Source organism: Rhinatrema bivittatum, chromosome 4 (genome assembly GCF_901001135.1).
Source record: "Rhinatrema bivittatum chromosome 4, aRhiBiv1.1, whole genome shotgun sequence".
Classification (NCBI taxonomy): Eukaryota; Metazoa; Chordata; class Amphibia; order Gymnophiona; family Rhinatrematidae; genus Rhinatrema; species Rhinatrema bivittatum.
Window position 1 is genome coordinate 294,839,391 of NC_042618.1, and position 25,364 is coordinate 294,864,754.

A 25,364-nucleotide genomic window follows, 5' to 3' on the forward strand; every position below is an offset into this window, starting at 1 on the left:
GGAAGGCTGGATAGACCATTTGGGGTTTTCTCCATCATTTACTATGCTTCTATGTTATTATGTTACTGGAAAGTGAAGGATGGGAGAAGATCAGTGATAATGGCAGCACAAGAGACTGAAACAAATGGGCAGACTGGAAAACAGATTAATCCTTTTCTGCCAATATCTTCCATCTTGGTTGAAGTCAAGCAGCACAATAGTTTGGTATATGCAGGGACTTTTGTTTTCAGTTTTTAATTTTATTTCTCCTTGGAATTTCAATGTTATAACATAAAATGGAAAATGACTCATATAACACACAGGAGAAAGATCAGTGGAAAAGTTCATTTTTCCACTGATTTTTTTTAAATTGAAATTCTTAGGAAAAATAAAATAAAAACTGAAAATGAAGATCTCTAGGTTTTTGTTAGTATGAAATAAATGTGGGAGATAGAGATCCAAGAATGAAGATGTTGTCCTACTGTATATTGCCTTTCTCAGGCCATATTTGGAATGGAATGTTCCCAATAATGGTATTTGACTATATATGAGTTGTAGCTGGCTGAAATGCCTATGTTGAACTTATGACATCTACTTATTTTTATAGCACTGCTAAATGCTATAAAGTTTAGGCACCCTAGTCACATTTCAGTGAATCTCTAAGTGAACAGAAGCTGACACAACCCCTGCATGCTACAAAATTAAACATAACATCATTTTCCAATTTTTAATTTAAAAACAATACTATTTATTTGCTATTTTTAACATTGAAAATAATTAAAAAAAAAAAGTGAATATGGCATGTGCAAAAGATTGACACCCTTCTAGTTGACTCATTGCTGCTTTTTAAAAAAATGTTAAGACCCAAAAAATTGACTTGATAGGCAATTAGTTGAAGAAAGTTCCATAGATGAACAAATATTCTGACTCAGGTTCTGATTGTTCTGTCTACTTTCAACAGTTGTCTGAATATTATAAAATGAAGATAATTCACTCTCACAAAGCAGGAGAAGACTATATATTAATTAAAAAAAAATCTCTAAACTCTTCCAGTTAACAATTTCAACTTTCACAAACATTAAGAAATGAAAGTTACGTGGAACTGCTGAAGTCAGGGCAAGATCAGGAAAAATCTCTGATAGAACTATCCCAAAATTGGCCAGATCTGCAAAACAGAACCCATCCCACTGATCACTGTGTAACCCACCCCGGTGTGCATGTCCTGCACGGGTGGGGCCATAAACTTATTTATAGTCTCTTTGGGGCAGGGACCCTGGCTTGCAGCAGATACAGTCTCTTTTTTTTCCCCAAAGGTGTGGATCCTTTGTTGGATGGGGGGAGAAGTTATCTTCCAAGGCCCTAAGTGCTAAGGGTGTCTCTGGTAGGTCTGTGTGCCCCTAGGTGAAGAACATCCTGTGATGAAGTTCACATTGTGAGCCCATTATGCAAAAAGCACTCCAGACTCTGAGGTGGTGTCCAAAAATAAGTTTACTTGCAGATAAGCAGTGATAAATGGGCACAATTTATTCAGTCTCAACCCCACAATTTTATCTGTGCACTTTACAGTTCTTTCTCTCAATTTGTGCAGATGTATCCCCTCACAGGGACCCAGGGTATCCCCACTTCCAAGGAGTAAAAGGAGTGGAAAAGGTACCCACTATTGGTTGTATGGCAGGGATCCCCCTCCAACCCTGAATAAAAATATACAAAACAGACTTGGCACAGAGAGTTGCAAAATTCTCTCCCTCTCCCCAGGGCGAAGACTCCTGTGTGGTGTCGTCAGTATTCTCAATGTATTTGTTACTTACAGTTTGTTGTTCTCATGGTGCTTGGATCCCTTCTGGGAGGAATCCAGATGAAACAGCAGCTTCTGATGTTCCCTTCAGTCAAGCACTTCCACTGTGTCTTAAACTCAAAGTTTCTTCCCTTGTAAACCAATTTAATACCGGAGGGCCCTGGTACCAGCAGGGCCGGTGCAAGGGTATTAGGTGCCCTAGGCAAACCTTCTGCCTTGTCGACCCCGACCCCCGTTCCAGGCCCAGGCCCTAGCCCTGGCTTCCCTACCCCAAAAACACAAGTCAAAATTATGCAACAGTAAAATGAAGAAATAAAAAACATCAACAATATTAAAATTGTACTAATAAAAGGAATATTTCAAAAAAGCAGACAAATGGAGTGACATCCAATAATTAAAAACTCAAAAAAAAAAAAAAATAGTTCCAGCTCCAAAAAACAAATTGAAAAACAGCACCCACATCAAATATTAACACCCAGTGATTAAAACTAACAAAACTACCTGAGAACTTTTGATTTCCAGATGCCCTGAGATTGTTGTGGATTAGCTGATGGGGTGGAGAACGGGGGTTGTTGTGCACAAACTTTCTCCTTTCTCATACACACACATAATTATACATGTTCATTCTTTCTCACAAACCAAACTCACACAAGCTTACTCACACATGCACACTCTACTAGTTACACAAACACACCTACATACACACAAATGCTCTCTCGCTATCACACCCTCTCTCCCTCAAATACACATGCTCTTATTCACTCAGACAGGCCTCTTCTCTCACATTCACAATTAGGTTCCTTTTCTCATTCACATATGTGCCATTACACAGGCTCCCTCCCTCCCACTAACACCATCGCTCTCTCCTACACACACAATCCCACTCACCCACATGCACATCCTCATACAAGCTTCCTCTCTCTGACACTCACATACACATTCCCTCATAAAGGCTCCCTCTCTCTTTCATTCACCCCCTCATACATACTCTCTCTGTCTCTTGCACACACACACACACACACACGCACACACCCTTCACACAGGTTCCCTTTCTCTCTGGCACACACACCCTTACACAGGTTCCCTTTCTCACACACACATACATGCACTCTCACTTCCTCACACAGGCTCCCTCTCTCTATCTCATATACACACAAAAAGCAGCCGCTCACGGCCTGCCGAGTCTGCTTCTCTCAGCCACGAGCAGGGTGGTTGCCACTCGCGATTGCTGAGTCTTCTCTTGGCCGTGAACGGAATGGGCTCTGCTCATAGCCTACGGAGTTTCTTTCTACTCCTCTTGGCTGTGAGCGAGATGGGCTCTACTCACGGCCCCACATGGCTGCCCTTTGCCCCCCCCTTTCTGATTGTGCCCTAGGTGACCACCTAGTTTTGCCTAGTGGACATGCCAGTCCCGGGTACCAGGTCACCATCTCCTCTGTCCTTGCTGAGGTGTAGAGAGGCAGGTCTTCTAACCTGGGCAGCCCCCATAACAGGGTTCTTCAATTCCCGAGTCCAGTGGTGCACAGAGTTTCACCAGGCATCCTACCAAGAAAATGCATAAAGCCCAAACTATACCCAGAGAGATATCCCTAGCAGCTAGTGAGTAGACTGGATGGAAACCCTCCCGACCCTGGTCAGCTTCCACAGTCTGGGTTAGCCTGCTTTTTTTTGACTGGGCCTGAAAAACAGCAAAGGCAAAAGCTCCCAACTACCTCCTAACTTCTCAAAACCCATAATGGACTGCCCACAGACTCCCTGTAGGGAGCTGCTTGAAAAAACCTCCCAGGGGGACGGCCATTCCAGACCCCACAAAAGGAGGGCTGCATCTGAATGGAAACCTTCCCCTTACGGGCCTGCACCACTCTAACTTGAAAACAGGTCTCACCCAGGGCTTATTAGTAACCGAAAATGGCTATCAGTTACAACTGCAAATGACCTGCTGAAAAGCTTAGCTTACACTGGAGTAACTATCCACAGGTCCATAGTACAGCATTCCTTACAAATAAATGATCTGCATGAGAGAGTTGTCAGAAGGAAATCTTTTCTATGACCTCATCACAAAAGTTATCATCTAAATTATGCAAAACAAAACCTTGATATGCCTGAAACGTTTTGGAACAAAGTGCTTTGGACTGATGAAATGAAAATTGAACTGTTCCAACTACAACCACACAAGATACTGTTTCTTATATTTCTGACAGTCGAAAATGTTAGCTGGAAATGTTTAGAGATTTTTTTATATCCTCTTCCTGCTTTGTAAGAGTGAATTTTCTTTATTTTGAAATTCTCAGACTGTTGTTAGAGGGGCCCATGGTTTATGAAAAGAGAGAGAACAACAATCACAATCTGAGAGGTTATAGAAGAGTCTGAAATTTTTGTTTAAACTGTGGAATAGAAAGACATTGAAAAATAGAATGTGACTGTATGGCTTATTTAGTCTGTCTACCACTCAAATATTTCAGCTTTACAATTCCCAATACTCCCTCTGAGATCCTATGGGCCGAATATTCAAAGTGCATTAACCAGACTTAAATTCCAGTTATGTTCAGCAGCCACTACCCAGGGCCGGTGTAAGGGGATTAGATGCCCCAAGCACCTTCTGCCTTGCAAACCCCCTCCCCCACCCCCGGTCACACTGCCACCCCCACATGGCTTGCACCCCCTAATGGTCAGTGCTCTAGGCCCAGGCCTAGTTCACCTGGTGGTTCTGCCAGTCCTGCTGCTACATAGCTAGATAAGTCACTTATCCAGCTAACTAGATTTGTGGGCAGATCTGGGTGGCGCTACTTAGCCAGATAAGTTATCTGGCTAAGTAGCGATATTCAGCCTTAGATGGAAACATTATCCAGGTTAGTTAAACCTGCTCAATAGCAGGTCTAAACATAGATGGATATGACACATCCACCTATGGAGCACTTTCTACAGGGATATTCAGCAGCATAACTGTGCTGCGTGCTGAATATCCCATCTAAGTTAGCCGGATATGTCTGCCTGCCAGTATTTATCCCATGCTTTCTTGAATTCAGATACTGTTTTTGTCTTCGCCGCTTCCACTGGAAAGCAGTTTCATACATCCAAGACCCTCTCTGTAAGGAAATATTTCCTAAGATTAGTCTTAGTCTACCCCTTTTCACCCTCATTCTAAGAATTCTCATTCTAGAGTCTCCTTCTTGTTTAAAGGGGCCTTCCTCTTGTGCATGGAAACCTTGGAGGTATTTAAATGTTTCTATCATATCTGCCTATCTTGTTTTGCTTCTAGGATGTACATGCTTAGATCTTTAAGTCTTTCTCCATAGGCTTTATAAATGCTTGTTTACACAGGCATTTGGTGTCAAATCTTTTAACTGACTTTCTAAAGGCTGCTGTTGAGTGCAGAGCAGATCTTTTTTCCTTGGTACTGTTTGTCAATTGTATTGCTATTTTCTAATGTATATGTTATGTGTTTTATTGTCATCCACCTCAAACATAACAAGTATCAGTGCAGAAAAGAAATTTATAAAAACTAAGAAATACAATAGAAGACCACTGACCATAATAGTAGCCACCCTCTGAGGTATTCTTTTGAAAGTGCGGTCTCCAGAACTGTACACAGTATTTCAAATGAGGTCTCACAAGGGAACCATGTAGGAGCAGTTGTTATGAATCTGCTCCTGTGGAAGGAGGAGCTAGCAATCTGTTAGGAAACTGGGTTGCGGACTCCTGAAAGAGGGAGGAGTTAGCGATCAGTTGTGAATCTGCTCCTGTGGAAGGAGGAGTTAGCAATCTGTATGATCTGCTCCGCAAGAAGGGAGGAGTTAGCAATCTGATATGCTCAGCTCCTGTAGAGAGAGTAGATAACAATCTGTTAGGGTTTTGACTACGGAGTTAGCAATCTGTTATGAATCTCCGTGAGGAGCTAGCAAGCTGTTATGAATCTGTTGCTAAAGACTCCTGATGGGGAAGGAGTAGCAATCTATACCAGCGGAGTGCTTGGAGAGGGCACTCAGCTGTAGAGGAATGTAGATAGGTGGATCCTTGGGCCGATGGCAGATGACTGCGCCCCCAGGAGGATATCCTGAGAGGGACCACCGGCTAGGCTTGGGTATGGAGACAGACACAGATAGTTCTTTTATTAGACAGGTTAGTAGAACCACCAGAGGTGGCAGTAGTGAGCTGAGATGCCCGGCAGGGCTGAAGTCCCTCAGGTACTGGAACAGTGATCCCAGGGTTGCTGAGCTGTAGAGAAACTATAGATAGTGAGTAGACAGGGTATGCTGTGTTCATAGCCAGAACTAGATGACAAATCTCACATAAGGTCTTAAGGAAGCTCAGTAGCTGGAAAGGGTTAGCCCCTCGAGGAGTGAGTACCTGGTTCCAGGGAAAGCTCAGAGAGCGATGATAACTCACAAATGTCTGTATCTGCGATAGCTTCCAAGCAGTAGAGAATCTTCAGAGTGTCCAGGAACATGGGTCTTCGAGGAGCGAGTACTGGTTCCTATCTGCAATCTGAAATAAAGAAAAGAGAGCGAGGCCCCCAAAGAGCGGGTACCCCTGGTAAGTCCGAGGAGGCAGAGTAGCGTAGAGAGACTAGCGAGTCAAGCAATCCCTGCTATCAATCCTTGCTAACTCGATTCATTAGCGAATACTGAGACCTTTTTATATTGGAAGTGGATGATGTCATCTCAGGGGGACGCCCCCGAGGTTCGCACCCTTGCTTGTACATCAATCGGAGCATGCGCCCTACATCATCAGGCAACATGGCGGATCCGCAGCGTTGAGCCGGTCTGGGGACGCCGGAGGGAGATGGCAAGAAGATGCCGCAGCAGCTAACCATCCATCAGACCCGGAGGGAGTCGCCACAGAGGTAGAGAGGGCGGAGTGAGGGCATCGAGCAGCAACAGACACAACAGCAGTATCACCTCCCTTTTTCTGCTGGCCATTCCTCTCTCGATGCAGCCAAGCATCTTTCTCGTGTTTGCTGTCACTTTATCCACCTTTTGGCTACCTTAAGATCATCAGATATGATCACCCCCAGATCCCTCTATTTTTTTGTGCTTATATGAATTTCATCCCCTATATTGTTCCTCTTCCTTGGATTTTTGCATCCTAAATGCATAACTGCATTTTTTAACATTAAATCTTAGCTGCCAGACTCTAGACCAGTGGTTCGCAACCCTGTCCTGGAGACCCCCCAGCCAGTCAGGTTTTCAGGATATCCACAATGAATATGCATGAGAGAAAATTTGCATGCACTCCCTCCATAACATGCAGATTATCTCTCATGCATATTCATTGTGGATATCCTGAAAAACCGACTGGCTGGGGGGTCCCCAGGACAGGGTTGGGAACCACTGCTCTAGACCATTCTTTCAGCTTCGCTAGATCCCTCCCCATATTTTCCACATATTCCTGGCTGTCGATGCTGTTGCAGATTTTGGTATCATCAGCAAAAAACAAACAGAAAAGGCTTCACCACTGTAGTCTAATCCCTTAGAAACTATATTATATATTTTTTAACAACTGTTAAATGTCTTTAAAAAAAATGGAGGAAAAGACTTCTGAAGCAGTCATTCATAATTTTGTAAAATAAATAAATATATAAATTTGGTCAAAATGTACTTCTCTATGAACAAATCATTGGTCAGAAAAACCTCCACTTTTTTTTTTTTTTTGCACAAACAGTGTTTCATTCAGTACTCCAAAACCCACTCCACAGCTATTGAAAGCAGCTCATTATTAACATTTTACTACTGCCCAAAGTTCTTAATCCAGCCAAAAAAAGCGTTCTTATCAAAACTTAGCTTAAACCGCTGACAGAGCTGGTGCCAATTTGCTGCAAAGAACCGATTCAAAAAGTGCCGCTGGTTCAACAAGTGCTGGTGCCAACACTGACAGCGTTTCACAAATACTGCTGCATGAAGGCGTCTCTAAAAAAAATAGGGAATGAATTCTTGCTTCATACATACACCATTTTTGAAAAATGGATTTGTTCATAGAGCAGTACATTTTGACAGAATTGCAAATGACTGCCTCTGAGGTCTTTTCCTCCATTTTTAAAGAAATGTAAAAATTAGTAAAAAAAAATAAATATATATATATCTACTAGATAAGGGAGCCCTGACCGACGTGCCGCAAATGCGCAGTAGAGAGCACCTCTATCGCGCATGCGCAGGCAGCACGTCGGCCACAGCGAAGCGTGCCCGAAAAAAAAAAATGGCGCCTGCTCCTTAGGAGCAGGAGCGGCGGCGGCGGCAGCAATGAGCAGGAGCGGTGGCGACGAGCAGGAGCGGGAGGAGCAGTAGCCGCGGCAGCGACGACGATGACGACGACAACAAGCAGGAGCGGGAGGAGCAGCGGTGGAGATGCGCGCGAGGGAGGGAGGAGCAGTAGTGGTGGCGGCGCGCGCGAGGGAGGGACACCCCCCTGTCTGCTGGGTGTGGATGAGCTGAAAGGGGAGGGGATTGAGAGAGGGGGAGTGAGCTGAGAGGAGGGAGGAGAGAGTGGGGGAGTGGGGGGAGGAAGGAGAGAGTGAGCTGAGAGGAGAGAGTGGGGGAGTGGGGGGAGGGAGGAGAGGGAGGGAGGTGAGAGTGAGGTGGGGGAGTGAGGTGGGGGGAGGGAGGAGAGAGTGAGGTGGGGGGGAGGGAGGAGAGAATGAGGTGGAGGGGGGGAGGGAGGAGAGAGTGAGGGGGGAAGAAGTGGGAAGGAAATGGACCGAAAATTTTTTTTTAAATGTAGCCCGTTGTTACGGGCTTAACGGCTAGTATATATATATAATATAGGTTCTAAGAATTAGAGTATTGTGAGGCCTTTTCTGTTTGTCGTTTATTCAGCCTCACTTTTTTTCCTCCAGTGTTTTTTGTTTGGCATAAAGACTAACCTTTCCCTACAATTCTTCTGCATTGTCTGTTTCTGACTAATTGGAGGCCTATTTAGTCAATCAGCTTTTTGGGCTTAAGTAATTATGCATTAAAAATTACAGAAAGGTGTACTAAGTAGAGATTGTGTCAGCTTCTGTTCACGTATAGACAATTGTTTTACTGAATCTGTCATTTTATTGCTTTGAATATTTTTTAAATAGTAATTTATGTATTTTGTTGTAAAATAGGCAGAATATAAATTACTGTAATAAATGACTGAGCACTTTTTTTTAGTGATTAAGCAAGATATACATTGAAATTAAACTAAGCTAGGAATGCCTAAACGTTTGCACATAAGAGTGAAGTTTATGGAAGCAGCACAATGTTTCTGCCTCTTTTTATTTCAAGGATAATTGCCCCAACCTTCCTAACTCCGGCCAGGAAGATTATGATAAAGATGGGATTGGTGATGCCTGTGACAATGATGATGACAGTGATGGAATCCTTGATGAAAGGGTGAGTACCATTAGCATTCTGCTGATGTCAAAAAATGTGCTGGGGGGGAGGGACAGTGAATAGGGCTCTTTGGGGAATTTCAGCAGGTTTCAGTTACTGGTAGATTTATGTTACATGGAAAAAGGAATATGAGAGGAGAGTTGAGAGATTGGATGGAAGACCCCAGGTGGGGGTGTTAGATTGTATTTGGGAATTTTATATGTACATCTGCCGAAAGAGGATGAATCTCAAAAGGGCATACTGGATGGGCCATTTTAATTTTTAGCTGCCATCATTTACTATGCTATTGTGTTACTGAGCTGACTGTAACATAGTAATACAGTGAAAGACAGCAGAAAACCCATCCAGTCTGCACAGGTATTCCAATCCACATTGCTAAGGATATATCTCAGCCACAGAAGCTTGACTACTTTTGGAATATTTGTTCTTAATCCATGACAGGCTTTGTTATCTTTCTCTTTGGTTCCCAGGCAGATGAACATTTAAGTTCCCATAGCCCAGAGATAGGCAGCTCTGGTCCTGGAGTGCCTCAAACAAGTCTGATTTTCAGGATATCCACAATGAATGTGCAAGAGATATATTTGCATGCATGTCCTCCATTGTATGCAAATATATCTCATGCATATTCATTTCAGATGCCCTGAAAATCAGATCTGTTATGGCAGTCCAGGACTGGAGTTGCCTAACCTTGTCATAGCCAATCTAAGAGCTATCAGCTCCCCTATCATCTTGCTTTCAAGCTCTGCAACCAGTGAGTCCAGTTCTCCATGGCCTTATTGGATAGTAACTAACTACTACCAACTTACTGGCACTGAGCCGATTTTGTTTTCTGGGGAGTTGCAGTCTGCTGGAACCAGCCTGGCTATCCCAGGAATTGTGGTGGTGTTAGATCATGCTTTCTTTTTCTGTCTCTTATTTTCTCCATATCACCTTTCTGTCCCATTACCAGTGTTTGGGAGCTGCTTCTCAGGCAACAATCACATTGTACAAAAAAACTATTGGAAAGTTACATTGCACTAAGCTCATTCACCCTTTACTATTATCTTCCCCTCTCCACGATTCAACTCATCTTTGTCTCCTATCCCTATATAGCAGTGGTTCCCATCCTTTTTCCTGTTGAGATTTATCCAGCACTCTTGGTCATGGCACACCATAATATTCCTTCTCACCTCACTGGCACAATCATCTTTCACCCCACCTGCATCCTCCCCTCTCCTCCCCCCCCCCCCCCAGGCATGCTCACCTTTCCCTCCCTCCTTCTCCCATCCATCTCCCTGGCACACTTATCTACACATACTTGGATAGCCTCTGGCTGGCAGGAAGACCCACAATAGCAGCACTTCTTACCTGCTGCTGCTGCCACTTTCCTGTAAAGTTGGAACCACATCGAACCCCATAGTGTCATAAGGCCTTCTGGCCTTGAGTATATTGACTTCACAGGGAAGCAGCAGCTGGCGGAGGAGGCGGCAGTAGACAAGAACTGGTTGTCAACTTCTCCCGCTAGCCAGAGGGGTAGAGCTGTGGCCAGTTCTCCCTCCTTTTCTCTCTGCATAAGCTGTTCTCGAAGGCAGCTCCATCTCCCCTCCACTCGGCAAGCAATCAGCCAGCTCACCTCATCTGTCATGTAACAGTGGGATGGGCCTAGGATCCTTGGGCTGCAATCAGACTGATCATTTTCTGTTTCTCCTTCTTGGAACTTCCCCCCCACACAATGTGGCACTCTAATCAATCGCCTAGTTCACCTAGTACTTAAGCTAGGCCTGATCACTTCTCCCACTGATTCACCATATATGCCTCTCCCCCAAACTCCAACATACCTCCACCTGCATGTCTCCCTATTTCTCACACATATATACATATTACACACATTATGTACACCCACTCCACACACACATACCCCACCCAAACTTTCAACTCACCTATATCTTTATAGTCACCTGCATACAACCACACACTCATCTCCCTGCACCTGATATACTCCTTTACACCCCCTACAAACACACCCCTTCTATGATTCATGTTGGATCTTGTTGGAAAATACTGCTGAAGCCATGCCTCTGCATGTATTCCCTACTTGTTTTTAGTTTACATGCACACTAGTTCCATGGCCGCACTAATCTGGATAAAAATTTAATATGCACATGATAAAACCTTTTACATGCCACTTTTAAGTGGTATTTAATATGCATTTTTTTAAATTAGGTATTTTCTCTTTTCTCTTTCACCTCAGTTGGAACCAGTGTTGAGCTTCTAGTGTCATGGAAATCTTTCCCCCTTAATTTAATAAACCTGTTTTCCACTAGTCATAGTCTGGTGATTGCAGCAATGGTCCTGAGGCCAGGAGCCTTCTGAAAGCCTGTAGCATGGACCATAAATTCTGCCACCAGACATGACCCTTAATGATGACCATAACTTCCTTCCCAGTTCCAACCCCAAGGGCTGTGAACGCTTGCTTTACAGCACTTCAGCCACAGACCCAGCCATGGCCAACCCAGGGTATGGGAGGCATGATCTCGGAATCAAACCATGACCCTCTATATGGTAGGACACAGCACTGCCATAGAGACACCAGGCCAACCCTGCATATAAGTTCTTACTGATTCATACGCTAACAACATTTTAGCATAAATTTTATTGCATAGGCCCCACTTTGTTTTCCACGGTTTATTAGTATCTTTGTTTGCAAGTTTACTTGCAGTCTAAGTTATGTTTTGGTACTGTTAGACCTCTCTGCAGCTTTTGATACCATCAACCTTGACATTTCAATCCATCGGTTGAGGGAATGTGGGATCTCAGGAGTAGTGCTGCAGTAGTGTCTTATTTGATGAACCGTCAACAGCAGATTATTATTGCATCTGCCACGTCTGCATGGCACCCTATTGATACTGGGGTCCCACAGAGCTCAGTTTTTCAGCTACTCTTTGTAAAATCTATATGGCCCCAATCTATAGACTGATTTCTGGTCTTGGTGCAAGCTATAGATTATACACTGATGATATTCAGTTATTCATTCCAGTAGGAGTGTGCTGGGAAAAAAAAATTTGTTTTTTAATTTCATTTTTGGGATTTTTTTCCCATGAATTTCACTTTGTTTAATGTTTATTTAATTTTGTTTAGTTTACAAAAATGAAATAAACATTAAAAACAAAACAAAAACAAATCTAAAAAAGAAACGGGGGCCCCCTGTGGCCTCCTGTCTCTACCACCCATTCCTCCCACCTAGAAAAATGCAGATGCCAGGATCCTTCCCGGCCCCCACTTACAAAGGCCAGGCTTGGAGGCCTGGTCCCACCTCAGCCTGGCCTAGGCTAAGGCAAAGGTCTGGGCCCAGTCCAGAGGCCAGGTCCTAACGCCAGTGTTTTGGCCCAGGTCCTGGCTCAATGCCAAGGCCTGGCCTGAAAGCTGGGTCTTAGCACTGGGGTCTCGGCCCAGGCCCAGAGGCGAGAGCTCTAGCCTTGTACAGGGACATCCTCTTGTTTCTTTTCAAACTGACGACATCCACTAGGGGTGCGCTAGAGTAAATTAGTTTTGGCGCCTTCCTCCTTAACAGAGGATGCCTTTCTGGTGTATGGCCATCATTTTGAAGAAGAAAGAAGAGGACATCAACATACAAGGCCTGAGCTCTAGACTTGGGACTCAGCCTCCAGACCAGGTTCCAGAGTTGGGCCTGGGTCTGTGTCTTGCCTAGGCTGAGGTCCAGGTGCCAGGATCCGGCTTCTGGACTGGGGCTCAGTGTTGGGTCTGGGCCCAGCTCTTGTCCTAGGCATTGGTGCAGGCAGCGGCCCAGGTGTCAGAAGTGAGGTTTTGAAAATGTTCTATATCTGAGTGAAAAAAATGTGAGGAAAGACAGAATGACTCTTCTATAAAGCACGTACAAAAACAGACTGAGGAGGCTCGTGAAGCAACGCCCACATGGGAACTACCATACATGTTCAATAGAGCTCAAAGCTCTACAAGTTTGGAGACACAGACCCGTTCAGAGCCACCAGATGTCATCTCCCAGAGATCATGGCTAATTCAGCCCCGCTTATCGATGGAAAATTTAGCTTTTTGTATGCAGAATTCTTAGTGCCAGTAAGAGAAGGAGGGCCTATGGAAAGAGGAAGAAAACTAGTGTTGTCTTTTTGTACCACACGGCTCTGAGTGTGAGCCACATTGTGGCCTAACTCCCCTGCTATTCTAGTCAAGAATGAAAACAGCACATAATTTTTGGCACTGCATGGCTCACACTGAGAGCAGCCTAGCATAGGAACAAGATGGTATGCTGGGGAGGTGCCTGTTGCACGAGTTCAAAAGTGAGAAGGAGAGGAAGGGACTGGGAAACCGGCTGGTGGAAGCTGTTAAAAGCTGGGATAGGATTGGAGCAAGAAGGGGAAAGTATGGGTTAGAAAGGGACTTGAGTGAAATAGTGGGTGAGGGAATGTGTGAGGGAGGAGAGTGTTGCTAGGTAGATTAGCAGGGGAAATGGGAAGTGTTTTGGAGTGGCTATCTGGGGGAAGGAATGAGTGGTCTGTTTCCTTATGGCTAAGGCTCATGGTTTTCAGGGATTTTAATTTGGCAAACTACAGAACCCAACAGGATCTGCAAGCAGCATGAACTTCTTATAACTGCTGACATGTATAGCAACAACCATGGGCTCCACTTTGTTGCCGCAAGAATTGACAGCTGTAAGACATCAGTGGTGCCTGCAGCTCAGATCTCTTCTCAGACTATGTGGATTTCTAAAGTAAATTTACCAAAAATCAGAAGCCCTAGTTAAGGTGCACTATTGAAATGCACCAAAGGAATTCTGCCCCAAAATCTTAAAGATTGTACAACTTTGAGTAAGAACTTTTTTTCTGGTTTTGGAGTTTAAATTAATTACAACTCAGACTGTGATTATATAATAAATATCTTATTCAGAATTTTGCATATTTTTTAAATTTTTGGTATTGAAACCCCCCTGGAGTAAAATGTGAATGTGTTTGATGAATGATTTAAAAGTTGGTCACACATATGATCTTATGAGGCCAAGTTCCCTAAACGAAACACAACTAAAAACGTAATTTGTTTTCTTTGCAGGAACTGTTGTGCATCTAGAGATTGCACAATTATGTACTCTGGTGTAATTGTTGACCATTGTCCAAGACACACAGGGATATTTTTGCTGACATGCACCAGACTTTTAAAGATAGACATCCAGTTTATTCCAGAAGTATTCTATTATTGTGGAACACGTAACTACTTCTGAAATTTCAAACTGCAATCTTTTTAAACTGTGCAGCCCAAATATCTAAAATATTTCAGGGTCAATTTTATAATAGTTTATGTGCCAAACTTTGGAATTTAGGCCCAAGGACAGGGTCAGGTTGAGGGACATAAGTAAGGCAACTAGTGTTGATTTTTAGCACTGGGTGACTAACCTAGGTGCCTAACTCTAGGGAAATAGCAGGCCTAAATGTAGGCACTTAAAGTTCGGCTGAAAATTCTCCTAACTTTAGGGACCTAAAACTGAGGCTCCTAGGTTAGGTGCTCAGCTTTCTTAGAATATATTGCCTCCATGCATTTTAACTTCTTGAGTACCAAAAGGCACTTTGAATTTGCTTCTCATGGCTTCTTGGCATCAAAACAGTAACAACAAACAATTTTTAGAAATGCCGTCCCCTGGAATGCTCTTCCTGACGTCCTCAGGACAGAATCTGACCTTCGGTTCAGAAAGTTACTTAAGGACCAGCTTTTTTCCCTAGCATTCCCCATTTGAGGATCCCTGGTCTGATAGTAGCCACATTTTGTGCAGTTAGTGAATTATTACGTTATTGCTGTAATTCATGTTTAGCCAAAATATGTATTGATGTTTTATTTTATTCATTTTTGTATTTAAATCTGCAGCTTAAAAATGGCCAAGGAAAGTTTTTTTTTATTTTTAGACTTTTATTTATGAATGTTCCTGCTTTTTTGATAATTTAGTAATTTTTCTTTCTATTACAGGATAACTGTCCATTCATATATAACCCCCAGCAATACGACTATGACAGGGATGATGTTGGTGACCGCTGTGATAACTGCCCTTATAATCATAACCCTGATCAGACAGACACTGATAACAATCAAGAAGGAGATGCCTGTGCTGTGGACATAGATGGGGATGGTAAGGTTCTATCTGCTATCTCTGTAATGCACAACATATATACAGAGCTGATTAGTGTGAAGGAAGACCAGAGGTACATGACTTCCAAACGTCTTTTGATGCTTAGCGGATTTCTACATGGATCCGTTTTTTCATTTAGGTATATAATACAGCCGTATATCATGAAACCCTTTTGGGCCTCTCTCCGCCATCATGCATCTCCCTTTACACATCAGTAGGAGGAGGGGCCTAGAGGTTAGAGCAATGGCCTGCGAAAAGAGTTGCCAACTGGCTCCAGATTTTTAGGACAGGATGATCCAGTCCTGCTTTTATTCACCTGAATGCAGGTACTTAGTCTTGCTTTTCTTAGGGAACGCAATAGGGAAATCTGAATAAGTACCAGCATTGCAATGGAGTAAAACCAGGGCTGGATCATTCTGTTCTGAAAATCTGGAGCCAGTTGGCATTCCTACCTGTGAATCAACGAAGTCAAGGTTCACATTCCTTGTCCTTCACTGATACTTCTTGTAATGTTGGGCAAGTTACTTTATCTCCTACTAACTCATTTACGTACTTAGGGGTAGATTTTCAAATGTTACGCATGCGCGTCCATGTGTGCGCGCTACCCAGCGAGCACACGTGGGCGAACGATTTTATAACATGCGCTCACTGGTGATAACTGTTATAAAATTTTGGGTCAGCGCATGCAAGGGGGGTATACTAATGCAATTAAGCACAGCTTAATTTCTAATTTGTCTTTAACATAATTCTCATTTATGGATTCATGATAATGTGAACATTTACTGAGTTTTTAGTGCCATTATGGTTTCAACTTTATGTATTTTTTAACATGGACTTTTACTATAACTACAAGTGTGAAAGGTTGGTTTCCCTCTTTGAGTTTTTTTCTAGGTTTATTACTCTTTACACTGGTTCACACGAGGAAGAAAAAAAAAGACAGGAAGATGCAGGAAGCTGAGCGCTAAAACACTGTGCACTTGATTTCAGCACATGGTTTTAATGTTCAGATTAAAATATTTTTAAACTCCTAATGCAGTAAGCTAATGCTATGCTAATGAATTGGGAGATAAAAAAAATGCGCTATGCATGTCGTGCATTCCATTACATCCTCAAAAGGAAAAATATAATAATACAAATGGACAACCAAGTAGCCATGTTCTATGTCAGCAAACAGGTAGGAACAGGATCATGGATACAATGGATACTATGCCAGGAAGCCATGCACATATGGCACTGGGCAATCCAAAACAAAACAACTCTCTGGGCATCTTACCTACTAAGCATCTAGAATGCAACAGCAGACACACTCACTGGGATATTTCACCAGCATGAGTGATCATTAAACCAAAAAATTGCTGATCAACTATTCAGGTGGTGAACACTCTTGGATCTTCTCCTTCTATCTTCATGGCCGAACAGAACCAGAAATTAAATCAATTGTGCTCCATCCAACCCATTCTCCTGTGGAAAGCTCCAGATTCCTTTCTGATACCTTGGAACACAGGTCTTATGTAAGCTTTTCCTTCCATATCACACATAGTGAGAGCAAGCCACAATGATTCTTGACACTCCAGCATGGCAAAGACAAGTGTGGTATGTGCATCTCATTCAGTTTTCCATGAAACCTCCAATACATCTGGGAGACAACCAATCTCGTCTTTCCCAAGAAGATGGTACTCTTCTGCACCACCATGCTACCAGTTCTTAATTTAACTGTATGGATGTTGAACGCACAGTCTTAAAGCAGAGATCCCGTCCATAGCTGATTCAAGATGTACTTCTTTCAACTATAAAGTCATCTACTAAAAGCAATTATTCTTTTAAGTGGAAACGTTACTCAACTTGGGGTTCTTCTCACCATATAAATCCTTTTAATTGTGAACCAAGGAATCTACTTGTCTTACCTTCATTCCCTTATGAAATCTGAACTTGTGGTTTCAACAGTACGAGTACATCTGTTGATATCTAAATTTATGAATGGCCTCCTTCTTTTGCACCCACCAATTAGATAACCGCCAGTGTCCTAGGACATAAATGTGGAACTAAACTCATGCAGCCTCTTTTGAGCCCATGGATTTGGCACTAACCATTAAAGTTTGTAACCTGAAAAGTTAGAACTTTATTCCCTGGTTCATATGCCCTCAGAGGTTGTTTCTGCACCACAGGTGTGCAATTAACTTCCTGTAGAGCAGCAGAAAATAGCTGGTGCCTGTGATCCATAGTTCAAGTTCTTTGAGCATACAGTAAGATATACTGTCTTCCTTTTTGGAGGATTCTGTGCCTGTGATATAGTTTACACTGGTCCTTGGGTTATTCTTTTAAGAAACTGTTGATTAGCCCATTAACTGGCAATTTCCCTTTAAATGAGACAGCAGAGAACAGAGAGAAGCTTCTAAACTTCTGCAAGGTTTGATTAAAAATTGCAAACTCACAAATATTCAGCTGTACTGTTATCTTCATTATCTATTCACTTTTATGTCAATTATAGAAAAAGAAAATATATTTTGCCTAAATTAGCAGTCAGATCTGAAACTGCCACCACAAATCAGAGATCATTTACTATATAACAGATGCAGGAAGCGTGGGCTGGAAGCAATGATTTTCTGCTGGTTTCAGTCAGGTGCTATAGGTGTGTAAGTTTACTTGGATTGAGCAGAAGTGCTCCCATGAGTGGGATTTAGGAGGGCTTTTCACTTACTTATTTCCCCCAAAATATCTGTGTACAAATTAGCAGGCATAATTGTGTGCAGGTAGTTTTTGTAAGATAAAAATTGGTGTATCTTGTACATGTATTTACCACCTACCTATGTGGGCTTTTACAAAATTATTCCCTCAATGTCTCTCTTCCTAAAGATAATGAATCTATAATATCTTATTGAAATGAGCAATAATGGCTATCTTACTTACTATGGAAGACAGAGTAGTTGAAGGACAAAAGCTAATGCTCATTAGCTTTTTCATCCTGGTCAACAACTACAGTGTTAGTTCTTTTGCCTAAGATCAGAAGGAGCAGCAGTGGGATTTGAACCCTGGTCTCCCTAGCTCATATGCAAAGGACAGGCTTCAAAGCCTGGTCCCGATGCTCGACCTAGGACTTCTGCCTCGGCCTAGGTCAAAGCCCATGTTGGGGCTCAATCTGGAGGCCAGGTCCCAACTCCGGGGCTTCTTCCCATGTAAAGGCCTAAGTCAAGGCCCAGGCCTTATGCGCTGTCTGCTTCTTTCCTCTATCTTCTTTTAAATGACAGCATCTGCTAGGGATGCACCGGAATTATTCCTTCCTCCTCAGTGGAAGATGCCATTTTGGTGTTTGGCATTTTCAGCTCTGGACCGGGCCTTGGTATCAGGCTGTGACCTATGCCTAGGTCTTGGGTGTAGGCTTAATTCAAGGTGCCTGCATTGTGCTTGGGTGTAGGCCAAGACCTTGGCCTATTCCCTAGGTGAAACCCTGGTCTTGGGCCTAGACCTAGTCCAAACAGTGAGATTTTTATGTGGGGGGGTTTCAAAACAAGATATGAAAACTGACAAAATTTCATCCGATTTTTAATCACTTTGTTTTGAGAATGAAAGGAAATAAATAGGAAATGTCATTATTTCCTATTTCATTTCTAACAAATGCACACCCCTAGTAAACAGGCTTGAGGATTTTCATCACTCTGTCTGCAATGTCTTATTTTGGCACCTAGCAAACAGCACACTTTCTAGGAACATGCCTGGTCAGCAGATGGATGCCTCCATGCACCTTAAAAGTGAGTCATCAAACATCATTACTCTCCACCTTTTAAGTGCAGTGATTGTTGAGCCTGCAGCTTTGGGGTTTACAAGTTTTGGTCCCTTTTCACCCTGGGATGGTTTCTCCATATATGCTTCCAGGGCTGCATACTCTTTCTTCAGCTCACGGGAAAAAGTGGAGTTGGGGTGTAGGGTCTAGTGGATGTAGGATATCACTCTTTATCCTTTAGTGTTTGCCACTTCCAATGAACTCCCCTTAACTGAGGATTCAAAATTAATTTTTTAGTTTACACCCAACACCTTTATCTCTCCCATTTCAAATCACAAGGTCCCACAATAATCCAAACAACCACCAATACCAGTGTGGCTGTTACCTGAAAATACGGTCTCTTAAGTCCCCATGGCCTTTCTGGATAATTCACACTGACCACTAACATGCCACACCAATCTAGTCAATAAGAACAGTGTGTAGTAGTTTGGATCTGTTGAGGTGCTTGTTCAGAATACTATTGCACTTCCAACTTGTTCTACAATGCACAAAAAGTCAACATTTTTCAATGGAAAGGAAAGTCTATTACAAAGAGTCACAATATATGTCTGAAAGGAAAGTGTTTCTCCACAGACAGTTGTTAATATTTGGAACTGCCTCCTAGTGGAGATGGTAGAGGCCACAACAGTAAGTAGAATACGAAAAAGCATGGAATAAGCAAAGAGATTCATAAGATGTGAGGGTGTAAAGCCTGAGATTGGATAGACTCTGCTTTATTGCATCGGGAATGGGCAGACTTGATGGGCTTTGTGGTCCCTATCTGCCATTTGTTGTTTGTGATTGGGAGATAACTCATTTTCCAACTCTTAAACTGAAAACCAGAAAGATTTCATGATTTGAGTTGGTATTTTTGTATGTTTAGGTTTTCTTGTGTTGAATGTTCCCATATGATCTTTAAGGGAATTCTTGTTTTTAACCCCTTCACTTTTCTTTCTAGGTGTTCTGAATGAGAGAGACAATTGTCCCTATGTATATAATGTTGACCAGAGAGATACAGACATGGATGGTGTTGGAGACCAATGTGACAACTGTCCAATGGAACACAATCCAGAGCAGGTAAATTTCAAGTTGGAGAAAATTATTAATAAATAGATTACAACTATATAGTTATTCATAATAGATTACTTTATGACATTTTTATATAGCTTTGGTTTAGTAGTAAGGATACCAAACTACAAAATGGGGAAACCCCAAGACATAAATTCAAATTCCAACTCTTCTACTGTCTTACTTTTCAAATTTCCTGTGCTTCATCTTACCAAATTATAAATGGGTGATAACATCAGCAGCTCTGCTGGCCCTAGGAGAGAGGAAACCAGCAGCAGCTGAAAGCAAAGGAGGACATTAAAGCTCAGTCCTCACTCACTAGACACCCCCCCACACACACACCAACACCACCGAGAGAAGGGGAGCCGGGGAAAAGATACTCCTTGTCCAACCCTCCCACCCCACTCCATTCCCTGACATCAGCTCCAATGCTGAAGGGGCCATGCCAAAGGGCGTTCCCCTTTGTGCACTCTTTGTGTGCTGAAGCTGCCCTTCAAAAGGTAAAACAATACTTATCAAAAAACTCTTACTTTTCATTTAAATACACCCTTTTCTTCTCAACAATCTAGGATAAAGATTGTGCTACCAATCCCTCTTCAAATAAAAGTCTGTAAACCACCCTTGCACTTTAAAAGAGAAGCCACCCTATGTTTTGAATTGTGCTACCTCTCACCTTAAAGGAGAAATCACTCCGTTTTTCAAACTGTGGTACTTACCTCTAAATGAGAAACCATTCCTATATTTTACCTCTAAGGACCCGTGCAAAGGCATTAGATGCCCTATGGAAACCTCAAAGCCTGGGGCATCCCCCCCCCCCCCCCCCCCCAAACACTTTTCCCACACAATTAAAATCTATGCATTTATAATAAAAGATTTTACATGGAAAAGGATATTGAGATAAAAATATTGTTTATAACATGCATATTATATTTACATGCAATACTAAGATGCCAACCAGAAAACCTTGCCAAAGCAAGACATTTGGAATAGATATGGACTTAATTCTGTTGTAACACATATTGAGTATGGTCTTGACCCTCAGAAACAGTCATCAGCCACAGTGGGTAAACAGTTTATATTCACATATTTATTACAAAATTCAATTATAAAATTCTTACAAAAAAGTATCAAATACAAATTACCTAAACCCAAAGGTACACAGACTCCAACCATTGTTCACAGCTAGATATTCTCTACTAACTTGACCCTCAGAAAGCTATGAGTAAACTGAATTACAATTACAATATAGTAAATCTTCTATACCAAAACAGCATTAACTGCCAGCACTTAAAGAAAAAGAAACACCAGGCCCTAAAATACCAATACACCTCCTATTAGAAAAAGATAATAAATTAGGCTGTTATAGATCCCTATACAGAAATTACATACCAGCAGAATACCTCACTTTGGTCACACATACAGAACACAGAAAAACCATCACCAAATGCAGAATAAAAAGACCGTAAAGTATAAAAAAACTTGTAGACAAAAACTAAATTCGGAACTTCTACAAGCCAGACTCTGTATGCAGTAGGGATGTGAATCGTGTCCTCGATCGTCTTAACGATCGATTTCGGCTGGGAGGGGGAGGGAATTGTATTGTTGCCGTTTGGGGGGGTAAAATATCGTGAAAAATCGTGAAAAATCGAAAAATCGCAAAACCGGCACATTAAAACCCCCTAAAACCCACCCCCGACCCTTTAAATTAAATCCCCCACCCTCCCGAACCCCCCCCAAATGACTTAAATAACCTGCGGGTCCAGCGGCGGTCCGGAACGGCAGCGGTCCGGAACGGGCTCCTGCTCCTGAATCTTGTTGTCTTCAGCCGGCGCCATTTTCCAAAATGGCGCCGAAAAATGGCGGCGGCCATAGACGAACACGATTGGACGGCAGGAGGTCCTTCCGGACCCCCGCTGGACTTTTGGCAAGTCTCGTGGGGGTCAGGAGGCCCCCCACAAGCTGGCCAAAAGTTCCTGGAGGTCCAGCGGGGGTCAGGGAGCGATTTCCCGCCGCGAATCGTTTTCGTACGGAAAATGGCGCCGGCAGGAGATCGACTGCAGGAGGTCGTTCAGCGAGGGTTCCGGCGCCTCGCTGAACAACCTCCTGCAGTCGATCTCCTGCCGGCGCCATTTTCCGTACGAAAACGATTCGCGGCGGGAAATCGCTCCCTGACCCCCGCTGGACCTCCAGGAACTTTTGGCCAGCTTGTGGGCGGCCTCCTGACCCCCACGAGACTTGCCAAAAGTCCAGCGGGGGTCCGGAAGGACCTCCTGCCGTCCAATCGTGTTCGTCTATGGCCGCCGCCATTTTTCGGCGCCATTTTGGAAAATGGCGCCGGCTGAAGACAACAAGATTCAGGAGCAGGAGCCCGTTCCGGACCGCTGCCGTTCCGGACCGCCGCTGGACCCGCAGGTTATTTAAGTCATTTTGGGGGGGGTTCGGGAGGGTGGGGGATTTAATTTAAAGGGTCGGGGGTGGGTTTTAGGGGGTTTTAGTGTGCCGGCTCACGATTCTAACGATTTATAACGATAAATCGTTAGAATCTCTATTGTATTGTGTTCCATAACGGTTTAAGACGATATTAAAATTATCGGACGATAATTTTAATCGTCCTAAAACGATTCACATCCCTAGTATGCAGTGCCAAAATGGAAAAACAGAATTATCACCATTCCTCATAAAACATCAGTCATAATAGTAACACCATACTAGTAAAAAAAAAAAGAGTTGACAAAAAGAATAGCATCCAAAAAGTAAACTCATATGTAAATAAAATATTTCAAAACAGCAGGCACATCAAATAACCCTAGTACACACATTTTTAGAAGTTGTCTGCTTCAGTTATAAAATATTCCATTTATTATTGATGTTGATATGCAAAATTCAAAAATGACAATTAAACCAGCTGATTGGCTACTGTTTCCATGATATTTAAATGTTTACATTTTATGTCTGTCTATTGCATAGATAGTAAAGTTTTAATCATAAATTGTAATCTTACATTTTTTCATTTGTCCTGTTTTTGTAATACTTTAAAAATTAAATCAGCAAAAGAATTACAGAAATAAACTTTACTATGAAACAAAAGACCAAAAGCTAATATGTGTATATATGTACATAGTTTAGTCCTTATTCAGTGGCTACTTGGCTCTTTTTGACTTATCTTTTGTATTCATTAAATGAACATCTCTTGTCACTGTCCAACAATAGTCTGCAAGCATTGATGGGCTCCATTTGCCCTGATACCATTTTTCCATTGCTTCAATGCCCTAGTGCATTGACTTGGCATGCTCACCACTCACTGCTCCGCAGTTTGGTGGAAAAAAATCTAGATGAGAGCGCAATAAATGTATCTTTAGTGACATGTTACAGCCAAGGCTTTTGTGTGTCTTAAGAAGATTTTCCACCAAATCTTTGTCTGCCTTGTTGTTTCCAAGAAAATTTGTTACCACTAACTGGAAGGCTTTCCTCACCAAACTGGAAGAGAAACATTTACCTGGAGAAATGGGGGTTTTAAGGCAGCTCAATGACTGATCTCTCCTGTGGCAAGGAAGAGCTGTTTTCATGATGGATACCTTATTGTGTGTGTCTTGGCCAGAGGTAGCCTAATAGGTCTAACATAGGAAAAGGTTCAGTAAGTGCACTAAGTAGGATTTAACTATTTCCTAAATATCATTACAGTGTTATGCTATGATGTTGGCTCTAGTCCTTCTTGAATGAAACACAGCATGTTAGAAGTGAGTGGCTGAGTAATCAAAAGGGGCAGATGACATGGCCAATTTCTGGGCCAACAACAAAGTACTATACAGGCCTCTGTTGGAATAATAATAGAGAGTTCATGGATGGCTGTGGAGTGCTAAAGTTTACTCTTAGTATTGTAATCAACTAGATATGGTGTTTGGAAATACATAGTTACCCTTTTGTCCAGGAGGTTATGGCAGTACATATTTCAGAGGGGAATCTTAGAACAAATGTTCTTTCCTTCTCTACATCTTCTGAATAGCTGGTGGTGTTTTCTCTGTGGCCATGTTTTGGGCCAGATGTCATTCATTTAATTCACCACCCACAGTTTGTGTTATAAGATGGAGCATACAATCTCTAATGCCACCCACACTTTTGAGGATGATGGCAAGGCTTTCTTCTGGCAGCATTACAGAAGGCATGGATAGACAGTGTTAAGTTTGTTGTGTGTAACCTTTCTGGAGAATTGGAGATTCCTTTGTGTTGTCTTTCCAGAATTATCTCATCTTCTTGGGACTGGTTCTGCAGTGTGCAGGCACACAAATCATAGATGAGGGTTTGGCCATCGGTAGGCAACCTTTTGGAAACCCTTTAATTATAGCAGGTTTTGTGGATAATTCCTGAACTTGGGAGGAAGGGGATCTGGCAATGGAGGGAAAGGGTAGGAAGTTACAGTGGACCTTTCACATGCCATGGTCAGATAGCTGTAACATACCTCATGTATGTATTTTTTTTTTTTTGGGCTGAATAGAAGATCTAGGCCTCTTTCATTTTAGGGGGAACAGGGTTGGCTGTTTGGCATGCTGATTTAGTATAAATTTTGGTTATTTGTTTAAAGATAGGAGCTCTTCTAGCTTGGAGGATTCATTGCATACCTGAAATTTCTGGAGACTCTGTCAAAGCTTCAGTCTTGAATGGAATGGTAAATGATTGAATACCTTAGATCTGCTTCTGTGGCCTTTGGAGTTGTGAAAACTGAGAGAGGCTAACCACTGCCTGTAAGAAGCCTTCTAAACACTTATCGTTGAAGAATAACCAGCTGTTGTCCTCCTGAAGGCATTTTCTATTTGGAGAAGGGTATATGCCGTGCCAGAGATGTAATGGTTACATCTTGGGTAAGGTGCCTTTGCATTTGCCTAGGAGAAGTATGAGTTTTCTGGTATCCATTTATAAGACTAAGGGGTACATTTAAAAAAACAGCGCGTGTGTGTACTTTTGTTCGCGCAACTGGCGCGAACAAAAGTACGCTGGATTTGAAAAGATACACGCGTAGCCGCGTGTATCTTTTAAAATCCGGGGTCGGCGTGTGCAAGGATGGGCAAAATCGGCAGCATGTGCGCGCCGAGCCATGCAGCCTGCCTCCGTTCCTTCCGAGGCCGCTCCGAAATCGGAGCGGCCTCGGAGGGAATGTTTTTGTCCCCCCCCCCCCACCTTGTTCGATGGAGTTATGCGCGCCGGCTGGCCAGGCCCCGACACAGGCTGCTGTGTCGGGGCACTCGGCTACGCCCCCGGACTGCCCCGGACTTCAGACACGCCCCCAGACCA

The 25,364-nt window shown here is 42.8% G+C and overlaps 1 protein-coding gene and 1 long non-coding RNA gene across 2 annotated transcripts in view; one reads left to right on the top strand and one right to left on the bottom strand.

Moving 5' to 3' along the window:
- The window catches only part of LOC115090739, a 98,655-nt gene extending 96,557 nt beyond the window's left edge, over positions 1-2,098 (bottom strand). The window contains exon 1 of the long non-coding RNA XR_003856490.1: positions 1,788-2,098. This is a non-coding gene — a long non-coding RNA (uncharacterized LOC115090739). The remainder of the gene's footprint in view (positions 1-1,787) is intronic.
- The window catches only part of THBS1 (thrombospondin 1), a 204,542-nt gene that overhangs the window by 109,738 nt on the left and 69,440 nt on the right, over positions 1-25,364 (top strand). The window contains exons 13-15 of the mRNA XM_029600203.1: positions 9,019-9,126; positions 15,094-15,253; positions 19,969-20,087. Of these exons, the coding sequence (XP_029456063.1) occupies positions 9,019-9,126; positions 15,094-15,253; positions 19,969-20,087 (387 nt within the window). The remainder of the gene's footprint in view (positions 1-9,018; positions 9,127-15,093; positions 15,254-19,968; positions 20,088-25,364) is intronic.